The sequence below is a fragment of the Protobothrops mucrosquamatus genome, unplaced genomic scaffold, assembly GCF_001527695.2.
Source record: "Protobothrops mucrosquamatus isolate PMUCROS unplaced genomic scaffold, P.Mucros_1.0 scaffold4608, whole genome shotgun sequence".
Taxonomy (NCBI): Eukaryota; Metazoa; Chordata; class Lepidosauria; order Squamata; family Viperidae; genus Protobothrops; species Protobothrops mucrosquamatus.
The window spans coordinates 38851-54733 of NW_015390511.1; the positions used below are offsets into that span (position 1 = coordinate 38851).

At 45.6% G+C, this 15883-nt stretch overlaps 2 protein-coding genes across 2 annotated transcripts; one reads left to right on the forward strand and one right to left on the reverse strand.

Annotated features, from left to right (window-relative positions):
• The first annotated feature begins 2039 nt into the window (after positions 1 to 2039).
• On the forward strand, positions 2040 to 9589 carry TSGA13 (testis specific 13). The gene is made up of 5 exons (XM_029286695.1): positions 2040 to 2093; positions 4298 to 4504; positions 5857 to 5972; positions 8278 to 8384; positions 9396 to 9589. Exons 1-5 carry the CDS (start codon positions 2040 to 2042, stop codon positions 9587 to 9589), a joined length of 678 nt encoding a protein of 225 aa, XP_029142528.1.
• A 741-nt stretch (positions 9590 to 10330) lies between these two features.
• On the reverse strand, positions 10331 to 14524 carry LOC107299154 (tubulin alpha-3 chain-like). The gene is made up of 3 exons (XM_015828521.1): positions 14305 to 14524; positions 12601 to 12749; positions 10331 to 11314 (listed from the first exon to the last, which is right to left on the reverse strand). The coding sequence occupies exons 1-3, from the start codon at positions 14483 to 14485 to the stop codon at positions 10331 to 10333; spliced, it is 1314 nt and encodes a 437-aa protein (XP_015684007.1). The 5' UTR covers positions 14486 to 14524.
• Positions 14525 to 15883: the final 1359 nt, after the last annotated feature.

Genomic DNA, 15883 nt, shown 5'->3' on the forward strand with positions numbered 1-15883 from the left:
ATGTCGGTGGATTCCCCTTAGTTCTCCAGGCCGACTCAAATCTTGCCAAGTTCTGTAGGACACGTTCTGCTGAAGTTCTCTGCTCCTTCCCCAGCCTGAGAGTCTAAATTCTTTATCAGTCCAGGTGAACTTTGCCCGTTACAGGTGTTTCTGTTTGATCTGCAAGGTCGTGGGCTGAGTTCGCAAAGCTTTGCGGTTAGTGTGCTCATTCAGTTCTGAGGTTAAGGTTTAATACACCAAGTTTGGTCTGGAGCTGATAAGAAACTTGAATTTGAGACACACAGAGAGAGACTTTAACCTTTGAAAAGGAGTTTCCTGGCCCAGCTGAATGTCCGAATTACCAGATAATTTAGGCCAAGCAAAAGTGTTTATTAAAGAGGATGGAGTGTTTTTATAGGGTACAAAAACAAATGATGAATATAGAATAGAATAGAATAGAATAGAATAGAATAGAATAGAATAGAATAGAATAGAATAGAATAGAATAGAATAGAATAGAAAATAGGGAATAGAATAGAATAGAATAGAATAGAATAGAATAGAATAGAATAGAATAGAATAGAATAGAATAGAATAGAAGGAAAATTAATAGAATAGAGTAGAGTAGAGTAGAGTAGAGTAGAGTAGAATAGAATAGAATAGAATAGAATAGAATAGAATAGAATAGAATAGAATAGAATAGAAAATAGGGAATGGAATGAATAGAATAGAACAGAACAGAACAGAATAGAATAGAAGGAAAATTAATAGAATAGAATAGAAGGAAAATAAAATAGAACAGAATAGAATAGAAGGAAAATAGAATAGAATAGAACAGAATAGAATAGAATAGAATAGAAAATATGGAATAGAATAGAATAGAATAAAAGGAAAATAGAACAGAATAGAATGGAAGGGAAATAAATAGAATAGAATAGAATAAAATAGAATAGAATAGAATAGAAAATATAGAATGGGATATAGAATAGAATAGAATAGAATAGAAGGGAAGGGAAGGGAAGGGAAGGGAAACAGAACAGAACAGAACAGAACAGAACAGAATAGAATAGAATAGAATAGAATAGAATAGAATAGAATAGAATAGAAAATATGGATTGGAATGGAGTAGAATAGAATAGAATAGAAGTTGAAAGGGACATTGGAGGTCTTCTAGTCCAGCCCCCTGCTCAAGCAGGAGAACCTAGACCGTCTCAGACAAGTGACTGTCTAGCCTCTTCTTAAAAATCTCCAGTGATGGAGCGCCCACATCCATCCAGTAGAGGTGACATGTCATTAATGACACGTGAAAGCAAGGGGTCAAAGAATGAAAGGCAGGAATGACACATGAGAACTGAACGGCTTCAAGAACTGTATGGCTTCAAGATAACATTCCACAAATGGCAATCACAAAAACAGAGTTGGAAGGGACCTTTAGAGGTCTTCTAGCCCAACCCGTTGCTCAAACAGGAAACCCTGTGGCATTTCGGACAAACAGAACTGAAAAAAAGGGACCTATGACCGTTTTTCACCCTTATGACCGTTGCAGCATCCCCAGGGTCACATGACTCACATCTGGATGCCTGACAACTGACTCATATTTATGACGGTGGCAGCGTCCCAGAGTTACGTGATTCCCCCTTTTGTGACTCTTCTGATGAGCAAAGTCAACGGGGGAAGCCCAGATTTGTTTAACAACCGTGTTATTAGTTTAACAACTGCAAGGATTCACTTAACAACGGAGAAACATCGTAAAACGGAGGAAAACTCGCTCGACAAATTTTCCCCCTTAGTAACGTAAACTTTGGGCTTCGTTGCGGTCCTAAAATTGAGGACTGCCTGTATTTTTCTGAGTGCTGGATTTTTTTTTAAAATTGTTTCTAGGAGTCTCCCAAACGTCACCCAGGTGCCAAAATATTTCCACCCTTCTGCTCATTAAAAGAAAAATAGATTTTCCCGGCCTCTGAGAAAAGAACTCGGCGTGTCAGGATTTGAAACCTTGTCCAAGCGGGGGAAAAAATATTGACAAGATTTATTTTATTTCCAGGTTGATTTCGTGCACGATGAGCAGTTTCTTCTTGATGCACGAGCTGCATTTCTCTCCCCATCCGAACCTGGTAAATAATGTTTTTTTTTTAATTGAAAGAAGGAAAAGTTTTAGTTTATTAGATTCATTGCACGGTACAAATCCAGCAATTAATTATTCTCGTAAAGCGTTGGTCATTCGCAAGAGTGAAGTTCAACCCTGTCAGAAAATTTCCTTTCTAAAAAACTAACTTTGATTAGATCAGTCTTTGTCGACATGGGCAACTTTAAGACCTGTGGACTTCGACTCCCAGAATTCCCCAGCCAGCACAGCTGTGCTGGCTGAGGAATTCTGGGAGACGAAGTCCACAGGTCTTAATGTTGCTGAGATGGCTGTGAAGCGGTTGGAGTTTGAGTTCATGGAGTTTGAGCTGGGGAATTCTGGGAGCTGAAGTCCACTCATTTTCAAATTGTTGAGAGAGCTGGGGGATTCTGGGAGTTTGAAGTCCACCCACCTTCACGTTCTTGAGATAGCTAGGGAATTCTGGGAGCTGAAGTCCACCATTCTTCAAGTTCTTGAGATAGCTGGGGAATTGTGGGAGTTTGAAGTCCACCCATCTTCACGTTCTTGAGATAGCTAGGGAATTCTGGGAGCTGAAGTCCACCATTCTTCAAGTTCTTGAGATAGCTGGGGAATTGTGGGAGTTTGAAGTCCACCCATCTTCACGTTCTTGAGATAGCTAGGGAATTGTGGGAGTTTGAAGTCCACCCATCTTCACATTCTTCAGAAAGCTGGGGAATTCTGGGAGCTGAAGTCCAACCATCTTCAAGTTGCCAAGGCTGAGAAACCCTGGTTAGATAATGTCTGACCCAACTCGATCCTCCTTACAGAGAGTTGACGTTCCTCAAAATTCCTCTCCAGCTCCTGTAAGTTAGTGTGTGGAGGTACCCAAAGGTGTTTTTTCCAAAAGGCAACTGGATATCCTCAGTTGTTTTTTTATCTTGGAAAAGTTTGCCTTCTCATCCAAGAAGTTCCTTCAGTGGTGTGAGGTGCACCGAGGTGGCACCTCACAATGGCTGTGCCAAGGCCAAGCGAGCTGATTGGTTAAGCGGTTTAATCCAGTCTTCAGAGCTGGAGGAACAAGAGAAGATCCCTTAGGGATCACCCAGAAGGGGACAAGATGTCCAGGTTTCTCGCCACACGACGGAAACGGGATAACTAAGGTTTCAGGACCAGATTAAGGAATGGGGTAGCTAGGTTAGTATGTGCACAATTTTGGAAAAATGAAGAAACTCCTACAGAGGAGAATATAATTAAAAAAAATACTGGGATGCGCAGAAATGGATAGGTTAACGTTAAAAATGAAAGAAAAAGAAGAAACGGAATATGATATGACATGGGACATTATTTTATCAATGGTTAGCCGATAAAAATAGAGGTCAGAAAGTTGGAAATATGAGAATATGTGGATGATGTAAGCAAGATTTAATAATAATAATAATAATAATTAATAATAATGATAATGATAATGATAATGATAATGATAATGATAATGATAATGATAATGATAATGATGATAATGATAATGATAATGATAATGATGATAATAATATAATGATGATAATGATGATAATGATGATGATGATAATAATAATAATAATAATAATAATAATAATAATAATAATAATAATTAATAATAATAATAAAGTTGGAAGGGACCTTGGAGGTCATCTAGTCCAACCCCCTGCTCAGCCAGGAAAACCCTATATCATTTCAGACAAATGGCTGTCCAGTCTCTTCTTAAAAACCTCCAGTGTTGGAGCATTCACCGCTTCTGGAGGCAGGTGGTTCCACTGGTTAATTGTTCTCACCGTCAGGAAGTTTCTGAACGGATTAGTGAATACTTTGATTGTTATATAACTAATGTCAATGCAGGCCATCCTATTTTTAACATTTGGAGTGCTATGTCCTAGTCTACGATTGTATTTCGATAAGATTATTACGCACGTGGAGATGGTTATATTTTAATACGTGTGTATACCTAGGCAACACACTGTTCAATGCAGAAATGGAATTTTTTTAAAGTAACAATCATAAAACATTTTAAAAGAAAAAAAGAGGAATGGGGTGGAATCAGAGCAGGAGAGAAATGGAAATTTGGGAGGGGGGTGGGGGAGAATATAGGACCACCATCACCAGGCCCTGGTTGAGCTTTCATGAAAAGGGGGTGCAGGTTCAAGCTTTTTCGTGTCACCCCACTTTGCGTACAACTGGGCTTTTCCTGTCCCTGGCCAGACCCAATATTTCATCCCTCTGACCGATGCGGATTTTCAAGAGCGCTTGGAGCAGCACCGGAGGGAGACGGCCGTCATGCTCAGGTCTTCGGAATTCAACCAGGACAAGACGGCGCTGATCGTCACCAACAGCCCGTTTCCTCTGCTGGTCTCCGGCACGCACCTGGCCACCCCTTTCCAGTACTTCCCCAAAGACTGGTTGAGGAGGGTAAGGGGGCTCGTCCCTTTCGCCCAACGGGGAAAAAGAACGGACGGACGAATGAATGAATGAAATGAAGGAATGAAATGAGGGAGGGAGGGAGGGAGGGAGGGAGGGAAGGAAGGAAGGAAAAGGAAGGAAGGAAGATAGGTAAGTAGGTGGGTAGGTAGGTAGGTAGGAAGGAGAAGAAAGGAAAATAGAAAAAAAGAAAGAAGGAAGGAAGGAAGGAAGGAAGGAAAAGGAGGGAGGGAGGAAGGAAGGAAGGAAAAGAAGTGAAAGGAAGGAAGGAAGGAAAGGAAGGAGGAAAAGGAAGGGGAAGGAAGGTATGTATGAAGGAAGGAAGGAAGAATGGAAGGAAGGAGAGAAGGAAGGAGGGGAAGATAGGTAAGTAGGTGAGTAGGTAGGAAGGAAGGAAGGAAGGAAGCAAGGAAGGAAGGAAGGAAGGAAGGAAGGAAGCAAGGAAGGATGGAAGGGCAAGATAGGTAAGTAGGTGAGTAGGAAGGAAGGAAGGAAGGATGGAAGGGGAAGGAAGGAAGGAAAAGAAGAAAGGAAAATAGAAAAAGAAAGAAAAAAGGAAGGAAGGAAGGAAGGAAGGAAGGAAGGAAGGAAGGAAGGAAGGAAGGAAGGAAGGAAAGAAAAATGTCCTCTCACATTTAATAGGAGGGAATCCATAGAGTAGCTGTATCCTTTACTTTTTTACTTAATTGGAATAACACAATAGCAGAACTGGAAGGGGCCTCAGAGGTCATCTAGCCCAACCCCCCGTTTTAATCCTAAAACTGGATGAACAAAAACACGTTTGGGGCTTTCCCTAGCATGCTACACAGAAGTGTAAGAGAAGGACTAGGGATGATTCGGGGCGAGTGTGTTTGCGAATATTGCACAGCCAGGAAAGATACAGGCAGCCCTCGACTTACGACTGGTCGCTTAGTGACCGTTCAGACTTAACGACGGATCTTCCCGGAGCTACTTAAAGACTCCCATTTGAAGTTACAACACCCACCCGCCTGGTCACATGATCCCATTGTGTGTACCCAGCAACTAGTCTACATGTATTGCTATTGGCTGCATCCTGTGGTCATGTGACCACAATGTATGAACCCCCCCCCCCCCAACTTGGCATTTAATCCCAGTGTCGGGAAAAATATAGCCCATTGTGGACAATGGATTCAATTAACGACCGCCACCGAAAAGGTGGTAAAACTGGGCACCGCCACAGGCTGACCCGCTTAACGACCAGCCCAACTTAATGACCGTAATTCCGGGCTCAGTAACGGTCGTAAGTTGAGGACTGGCTGTATCCAAGGGGACCCCCCCCCCCAACGTCACGAGGGCACTGACGGTCTTCCTTTCCCACCCAGCCTTTCCCGCAGAGCTTCCGGGATCAAACCCCTCGCGGCTTGCCCCCGGTAGGGGGCTCATCCAAGGAAGCCCCTGGGATGGAAACCAAAAAGCTGAAAATCCCGGGCCAACTCAGGTACCGACTCTGACAGGCTGTGCATCATGGTTTTTCTTCCCTGCTAAAGCAGCTTTAGAGATGGGGGGCCCCAAATCAAGAGCGACAACGGATGATTCTTCCGAGCGGAGCCCTTCAAGTTTCTCTTAGTAGTAATAATAATAACAACAACAACAACAACAATAATAAAGTTGGAAGGGACCTTTGAGGGCATCTAGTCCAACCCCCTGCTCAGGCAGGAAACCCTATACCAGGGGTAGGCAACCTTGGTTCTTTTATGACTGGTGGACTTCAACTCCCAGAATTCCTGAGCCAGCCATGCTGAGGGGACAGGGAGAGGTTTCCAAGCTGAGCCATGCTGGCTCAGGAATTCTGGGAGTTGAAGTCCACGAGTCATAAAAGAGCCAAGGTTGCCTACCCCTGCCCTATACCATTTCGGCCAACTCTTTGAAGTTGCAACGGCCCCGAAAAAGAAGGACTTAGGACCCTAGTTTCACACTTACGACCTGTTGTAAGCATCTCCGGGGGTCACGGGATCAAAATCCAGAGGCTTGGCGACTAACTCATCTTTATGATGGTGATAGCGTCCCCGGGGGCACGGGATCCCTTTTTTGCTACCTTCGGACAAACAAAGTCATCTGGTCGTTAGTACTCTTCCTGAGAGTTATTGAGCCCGCTTGGAGGTTTATCCGTGCTCTGTTTTGAAGACGGCAAAGTCCACATTCTGGGCAGAGAGGACCCATGGTTTGAAGGAGGGAGGGTCAAAGGGGCCATCTACATTAAGACTGAACAGCCCTCCCTCAACAGAGGGGGGTGGGATACAACAACACAGTCTTGTCAGCAGTTCCAAGAAGGTGTCATGCCTCCGTCGGAGGAAAATGAGCTGGAACGGACACTATGGAGGTTGAGGGAGAGGTGTCTGTGGCTTCAGAGGAATGTGGGGAAGAGCAGGCCAAGGCAGGCCAGAATTGGGACAGGAGGAACAGGAGAGGCAGAGTTCAGGCGATGAGCAAGGGCCACCCCCTCCTGATCCTAGAGTATGGAGAGTGGAGAGAAGGAGGGGACAACGCAGGCAGGCTCAACTACTCGGGAGGAGAGCATCCCACCCTTCTTCACAAGGAACACCTGGAGACTGAGATTTAAGAAGATGCTGTGGGGAGAGGCATTTGTCGGGAACAAACGCTGATTCCTTGGAGTTTTGTGTGTGTTGTTGCCGATCTCTTGTTCTGTGACTTCTGCTTGGAAACCCGGAAACTCTGACCATTGGACTGGCTGACAACGTTGCTTGGATGTTCAAAGATCTCGGACTGTATTTTGGCTTCCCTTTTGAAACTGCTCAGGCAAGCATGTATTCACACAGACTCATTAGGTTTATGATGTATGTGTCCAGTGCTTTTTTTCTAAAAAAAAAAAAAAAAAAAAGGTGCCGGAACTCACACACGTCATACAACCCGCCTTGCCTACCCTACAAGGTTCCATCCCAAAAAGGTGCCGGAACTCCGTTCTGGGCGTTCTATGAGAAAAAAAGCCCTGTATGTGTCATTCTTTCCTATCTCCGTAGCCTTGAGTAAATTCCTCTCCTAATCAGACTGTATGTGAAACTGCTTGCAGCCAGAGGCGGCTGAAGGTGTGTGTGTGTGTCTTCCTTTGTTTGGAGGCTGGCCAGAAACGTGGGAGCATTTGGGGAAAATTTGGAGCAATTAAAGGGCAGTTTGAATTGCCAGCTGACTGTATTGCCTTTGTGCTGTGCCCTGGGTCATCACAGAAGACTCCACACCCATTTGCACTATTCGGGTGACCCTGAGAGCATAGATAAACCTCCAAGCGGCTTCAACGATTCTCAGGAAGAATACTAAACGACCAGATGACTGCAAGGATTATAAATCCTTCCATCTTCCACCATTCGGTCAGAACTGAAGAAGCTTCTTGAATGAGAAGCGAAACATCTTCAAGGAAAAACAAAGTCCAGGTGCCTTTTGAAAAAAAAAACAAACATCTTTGGGACAACCATGACCTGGATGGCTGAGAATCTCCATAGTAGACATTTACTCCGGGAAATAATTCTTTTTTTCATCTCTTTTCAATACGTTCCCATAATTATTCTTAAGAAGGAGCTGCTTCATCTCCACAAGTGCTTTTTTGTGGGCAGAAATTTGAGATAGGGAGATTTATTTGTATTTTATTTTATTTTATTTTTTTTTAAAAATCCTTTTTAGCAAATCTTTGGTTAGCCGCCTGACGCAGTCCGGTGGCCCAAAGTGTGATTGCTGATGGTGCAAAAAGAGATTGCCTGGTTCTCAAGAAACATATCTCTTCTTTGAAGCAGGTTTACCAACAAGAAGGATTTCAAAGGCGAAGCCCATTTTTCCAAAAATTACGCCGAGAGGCGTTTGCAAAGGTTGTATCCCCAGTTACACCTTCATTCCAGATTAGGTAAGATGTGGCCTCTTAATGGCTATAGCAGGGGTCTTCAAACTGGGCCCTTTTATGACTTGTGGACTTCAACTCCCAGAATTCCTCAGCCAGCCTCCATTTTGTTTGTTAGATTTAAGGCAGGGGTCTTCCAACTTGGCCCTTTGATGACTTGTGGACTTCAACTCCCAGAATTCCTTCAAGTTTGGCTGGCTGAGGAATTCTGGGACTTGAAGTCCACAAGTCATCAAAGGGCCATGTTTGAGGGGACTCGTGTGGCGGGGATGGGCCGTGGCGACAAATCCTAAATATTGGCTTTAATCTTGCCGATACAGCTAGTCCTCTCTTGACAACAGTTCATTTAGTTCGAAGTTACAGCGGCACTGAAAAAAGTGACGTAGGGCTGTTTTTCACACTTAACGACCATTGCTGCACGTGATCAAAATTCAGAGGCTCAGCAACTGGCTCGTATTTACAACGGTTGCAGTGTCCCCGGGATCATGTGATCTCCTTTTGCAACCTTCTGACAAGCAAAGTCCATAGGGGAAGCCAGTTCCCTTAACAACCGTGTGACTATCTTAAAAATTGCAGCGATTCACTTAACAAATTATGGCAAGAAGGGGGGGGAAAGGAGGGGGAAACTCCCTTCATCATTGTCTCGCTTAGCCACAAAAATGTGGGGGTGTATTGTGGTTGTGAGTCCAGGACTACCTGTATTGTTCCACACCTCTAGACGGAATCTTGCCAAAATGAAGTACGATCTGAATCTACAATATTCTCTGGGAACTGTTAGGGAGGGCCTGTCTTCACCCTCTTTCACACATAAGATCCGGTCTATGTTGCCTCTTATTCCTCCCCAATCCATCCCTTCCCTCCTGGAAAAATCCCTTTCCCCCCCCCTCACTATGCGAGGGCAGTAAATTTCTCATTTAGCAACCTAAATTCCAGGCTCAACTGTGGTCGTACGTGGAGGACCTGCCTGTAAACAGAGATGGCGTCCTCATTTTTCCCTGTGTCCGCTTTTCCTTGCAGATGACTGGAAAAACCAACCCCTTCCCAGGATTCAGGGGTGGCCTGCCGCCAAGATTCAGTGGGAGCCCCTGACCCTTTCCTGCCTGACTGAAATGAAGCCCACCTTTCTTGTCCCCGGAGAAAACGGCTTTAGACACGGGAAAGCTCCTCTCTGGATTGTAAATAACTCAGTGGTATTAAATTCCCCCCAGTAAAAATCTCAGCTGGCTGACTGTATTCTGGTGGGTTTGGTTACTCCGTGATGTGCAGGCTTCAGTTCCTACCAAGGACAGGGGTGTGAAACAATGGCCCCCTTTATGACTTGTGGACTTCAACTCCCAGAATTCCTGAGCCAATATGGCTGGATGGCCCCCTTTATGACTTATGGACTTCCACTCCCAGAATTCCTGAGCCAATATGGCTGGATGGCCCCCTTTATGACTTGTGGACTTCCACTCCCAGAATTCCTGAGCCAATATGGCTGGATGGCCCCCTTTATGACTTGTGGACTTCCACTCCCACAATTCCTGAGCCAATATGGCTGGATGGCCCCCTTTATGACTTGTGGACTTCAACTCCCAGAATTCCTGAGCCAGTATGGCTGGATGGCCCCTTTATGACTTGTGACAGCTGGCTCAGGAATTCTGGGAGTTGAAGCCCACAAGTCATAAAGGGGCCATCCAGCCATACTGGCTCAGGAATTCTGGGAACTGAAGTCCATCATTGACAAACACGCCCTGGAAGACATACTACCCTTAAGGCGTAATTGCAAAGTTGACTTTATTAGATGCTTAGAAGTTCCTAGATGCTTGCTAAGTTCCTAGCAAGTTCCTACAGGATGTGTAACAATGTTGGCTGGTTTACAAGGGCATTTTCGGTTTAGGCTGACGAGGCCAGCATCTTCTAGTGCAGAAGCCAAACCATCCTGAAAATGAAGGTGTTTTTCTTCTGATTGGTCAGTATTCTTGGTCATCTTCGGCATCAGATCCGTACCTGCCCGTATCTTCTCCAACTTCTTCGTAATCCTTCTCCAGAGCCGCCAGGTCTTCCCGAGCTTCGGCAAACTCGCCTTCCTCCATGCCTTCTCCCATGTACCAGTGGACGAAGGCCCGCTTGGCGTACATGAGGTCAAACTTGTGGTCCAGACGGGCCCAGGCCTCGGCAATTGCCGTGGTGTTGCTGAGCATGCAGACCGCCCGCTGCACCTTGGCCAGGTCTCCGCTGGGCACCACGGTGGGTGGCTGATAGTTGATGCCCACCTTGAAGCCGGTCGGGCACCAGTCGACAAACTGGATGGTTCTCCTAGCCTTGATGGCTGCGATGGCCGCGTTGACGTCCTTCGGCACCACGTCTCCCCGGTACAAGAGGCAACAGGCCATGTATTTGCCCCGGCGAGGGTCACACTTGACCATCTGGTTGGAAAACTCAAAGCAGGCGTTGGTGATGTCTGGCACGGAGAGCTGCTCGTGGTAGGCCTTTTCGGCTGAGATAATGGGGGCGTAAGTGGTCAAGGGGAAGTGGATTCGAGGGTATGGCACCAGGTTGGTCTGGAATTCGGTGAGGTCCACATTCAAAGCTCCGTCGAACCTCAAGGAAGCGGTGATGGAGGACACAATCTGCCCGATTAAGCGGTTGAGGTTGAGGTAGGTTGGATATTCAACGTTGAGGTTCCGGTTGCAGATGTCGTAGATGGCTTCGTTGTCCACCATGAAGGAGCAATCCGAGTGCTCCAGGGTGGTGTGGGTGGTCAGGATGGAGTTGTACGGTTCCACCACTGCGGTCGAAATCCGCGGCGCAGGATACACGGAGAACTCTAGCTTAGCTTTCTTCCCAAAACTCATCGAAAGCCGTTCCATCAGGAGAGAGGTGAATCCTGAACCCGTGCCTCCTCCGAAGCTATGGAAGAGCAGAAAACCTTGGAGGCCACTACATTGCTCAGCCTGGAAGAGAAGACCCTAGCGTAAGTTCCTCGTTCATGAAGCATTGAGAAAACGTGGTGAGGGACACACTTGTGGGAGAAGGCCTCTAGGACAGGACCACACATGGTAGTAAGAATGCAAAACCAGGATGAACTGGGTAGATCAAAGCTTGGACTCCATCAGAGTTCAGTAGATCACAGACAACTTTGGAGTTTAGCCTTGACTAGTAGGGATTGTGGTTCAGAGTCCTATTTAAATACTACGTTGGACCAGCAAGGGTGAGACGGTCCTCGGGATCCAATCTATTACCTATCCTCCCTGGGTCAAAAAATGGTATGACCTAGTGGTTGGGTTGAGAATGGAGACTATCCAGAGGTGGTTGCTAAATTACGGGTGTTCGTTGACAAGAGGAGACTCAGAGATGAGTTAAAGTTGTTGGGTTAGGAAGGACACCATGTTGAAGCTATCGTCACGGCGGGCCTGTATCTAAGATCAGTGTTTGTCAACCTTGGGAATTTTAAGATGGGTTGGACTTCAACTCCCAGAATTCCCTAGCCAGGAGAATTCTGGGAGTTGAAGTCCATCCATCTTAAAAGTCTCAACGTTGACAAATATAGAGTGATCCTCACTTTGAGAGGTCAACCAGGTCAACGCCTCAATATATACTTCTTATTCAGCTGCCATGTCAACCAGGTTTAGGAGCTTCGGCATGTTCATACAACCTGCTGGACTGGGCTAATACAGGATTGAAATTTTGAGAGTCCGTGGGTTGTACGAACCAGGTCATTCTGGGAGAACAAGCATAGACTCTTCCCTATTCCATCAATGGCCCACCAAGGATGTTCATCCTAATGGTCAAGAGTTGGGATGGTGGGAATTCACAACATCTGGAGACCCGGTGTCCTTAGAGTAGACTTCCTCAAGTCAATAAGACTACAACACCCATAATTCTCAAACATCAGACAGGAACGATGGGAGCAGAGCCCAGGAGGCACTATATGGAGAAATCCTGAAGGAGTTCAGCTTTATATTTATTATTTATGCTTTTAGACTTGCCTCTTCTCTGAAATCTTTAGGAAATCTCCATGGAAGAGGCTACAGCAACTCCCCTAAAAGGTAGACTTGCTGGTTGAAAGCTAACGAGATTTGTGATTTTGCTGGCGCTCGATATGGTTCTTCCAAGTTCTAGGCCTGAACTATGATGCTACCCTAGTTCTCCCCCATTTTAACTCAAGAGGACCATCATGGAACAGCCTTGGCCCTGCACGGTCTACCTGAGGCGGCCAGGGAACTGGTGCGCTGCTCACCATTTTGCGAATCCTATCCAGCACGGTGTCGATGATTTCTTTTCCGACAGTGTAGTGGCCTCGGGCATAATTGTTGGCGGCGTCTTCTTTGCCGCTGATCAGCTGCTCCGGGTGGAACAGAGAGCGGTAGGTCCCACAACGGATTTCGTCTGTAGAGAGAGGGATATAGGAGATTAACAAGCCCCATGCCAGTCTCAAGAGCAAACCATTCAGATAGGTTGCACAAAACTGCAACGGGACACAGCTGCACACCAACCCACACTTGGGGTCCATTCTGGCTCTGCATTACTGTACAGGTAGTCCTCGGCTTACAACGTCTCATTTAGTGACCGTTGAAAGTGACAACGACCCTGAAAAATGTGACTTCCGACCGTTTCTCACACTTAAACGACGGTTGTAGAATTCCTGCGGCCGTGCGATCCAAATTCAGATGCTTGGCAACTGGTTGTTGCTGTGTCTCGGGATCAACGTGATCCCTTTTTGTGAGCTAAGTCAATGGGGGGGGGGCAAAGGCAGATTCACTTAACAGACGGGTTACTAACTAATCAAACCGCAGTGATTCATTTATCAACAGTGGCAAGAAAAGTTGTAAAGTGGGGGCAAAGCTCACTCAACAAAGGTCTCACTTAACCACAGAAATTTTCGGCTCAATTGTGGTCGTAAGTCGAGGACCACCTGTATTTCTCTTGACCTCTACTACAGAGGTCCCCCACCTTTTGGGCTCCAGGGACCGGTTCCGCGGAGAGAGGTTTTTCCACAGACCGGAGAGTGCGTGGTTTTGTGTGCTGCCTTGTTTGTGCGGACCGGTTGCTGGCATGCCGTGGACTGGGATCGGTCCATGGACCGGGGGTTGAGGACCTGCCTTAAATCACAGTTTAGGTTAGCCCAAGAGTCTTACGTATTTGGGGCCAGTGGCACACACACACAAGATAGCTACTGCAATGGGGGAACCTGGCTTTATAAATCACGGTTTACAGCTTAGCAAGGGGAACTGATCCAATTGTAGCTTAGTCAACCAACCAGGATTAAATGAATGTATGAATAGAATAGAATTAGAATTAGAATTAGAATTAGAATTAGAATTAGAATTAGAATTAGAATTAGAATTAGAATTAGAATTAGAATTAGAATTAGAATTAGAATTAGAATTAGAATTAGAATTAGAATAGGATAGGATAGGATAGAATTAGAATTAGAATTAGAATAGAATAGAAATATAGAATAGAATAGAATTAGAATTAGAATAGAATAGAATAGAATAGAATAGAATAGAATAGAATTAGAATTAGAATTAGAATTAGAATTAGAATTAGAATAGAAATATAGAATAGAATAGAATAGAATAGAAATATAGAATAGAATAGAATAGAAATACAGAATAGAATAGAAATACAGAATCCTTCTGTCTTACTTCCTTCTTACATCCATCCATCCATCCTTCTATTCTTCCTTCTTTCTTACTTTCTTCTTCCATCCATCCATCCATCCATCCATCCATCCTTCCATCCATCTTTCCATCCATCCTCCTTCCATCTTCCTTCCTTCCTCCATCCCTCCCTCCCTCCCTCCCTTCCTTCTTTTCCTTCCTTCCTTCCTTCCTTCCTTCCTTCCTTCCTTCCCTCCCTCCCTCCCTTCTTTTCCTTCCTTCCTTCCTTCCTTCCTTCCTTCCCTCCCTCCCTCCCTTCCATCCACATTGCCCAGTACCTATGACTGTTGGTTCCAGATCTATAAACACAGCTCGGGGAACATGTTTCCCAGCCCCCGTTTTGCAAAAAAAGGTCTCAAACGAAGCAGTGGCTTGGCTCGGCCCATTGCTGATGGGGATGGTCCCGTCCGGCAGGATGTTGTGTTCCAGGCAATACAGCTCCCAGCATCCGTTTCCCATTTGGACCCCGGCCTGACCGACATGGATGGAAAGACACTCCCTCTGGAAGAGAGAGACGTACGGAGAGCGTGACACACAGATGGGTGGACTTCAACTCCCAGAATTCCCCAGCCAGCATGCTTTAAGATGTGTAGCCTTCAATTCCCAGAATTCCCCAGCCGGCCTGCTTTAAGATGGGCGGACTTCAACTCCCAGAATTCCCCAGCTGGCTTGCTTTAACAGGGGTGGACTTCAACTCCCAGAATCCCGCAGCCGGCATGTTTTAAGATGGGTGGACTTCAATTCCCAGAATTCCCCAGCCGGCCTGCTTTAAGATGGGCGGACTTCAACTCCCAGAATTCCCGAGCCAGTTAGGCTAGCTGATGTCCACCCAACTTAAAATCGCTGCCTTGTGGCTGGGGAACTCTGGGAGTTGAAGTCCCCCCATCTTAAAAGTTGCAAGGTTGGAAAACACTGTTGTGGGGACACAAGACCTACAACCATGAGGATGTATTTAATCGCTGGAGGGTTTTAAGAAGAGACTGGACAGCCCCTTGCCTGAAATGGTCTAGTAGGGTCTCCTGCTTGAGCAGGGGGTTGGACTAGAAGACCTCCAAGGTCCCTTCCAACTCTGTCTGTCTATGTTCAATCTTCTTTCTTGAAAACTGCCAAGTTTTCAAAGTCTCTTCCCTTAATGTGGGGATGACAGCCATCAGTCCATTTGAGGGGAATCTGGGTGGTCTTATGTCTCCCAACCAGAGGATTTAAGCAGGCCCAAAGAGTTCAGTGTAGGATAAAAACCACACTTTCTATCCAAAAATGTCGGCCACGCCTTGTTTGGAAGGTCAACCTGTGGCCAGATCTGCCCATATTTTTTCTCATCTTTCCAGGCTACGTTACTCCTTCTAATAAATATTGCTAAGCATTCACTCTCCCTGTCTATGATCTGTTGCAACCCACCGCCAGCAAGGCTAAGATTAAAATGTTCTTTCGCCCCCCTGACTAGTCATTCTTTTATTTATTAAATTCCGATCCCACCTTTATTACTTTATAAGGAATGGAAGGCACCAAACCTCCTTCGTCCTCCTTATTTTTCCCGGGCCATTTATGCCAATCCCTACCTCCTCCCCCTCAACTTATGTTAGTTTAATTCATTCTAAAGTCGCGCCAGTGTCTTCTAAGATCACATACCATTGTGAGAAGACACAATTCCTTCCGGTTTCTCCTTTTTCTGGATAAAAGAACTCCTCCATCAACATTCCACCCGCTGCATTTTTCCCCCGCCTGGGACTTTTATAACAGAAGGCAAATGGACCCAGCTGTGACGATGCATCCATTTAAGAGCGCAGGTCCTTTTTCCAAGAAAGGTTTGGCTGAGTTCAGACAACAAGCAACATCTGGCTTGCAGGGATGGGCGGT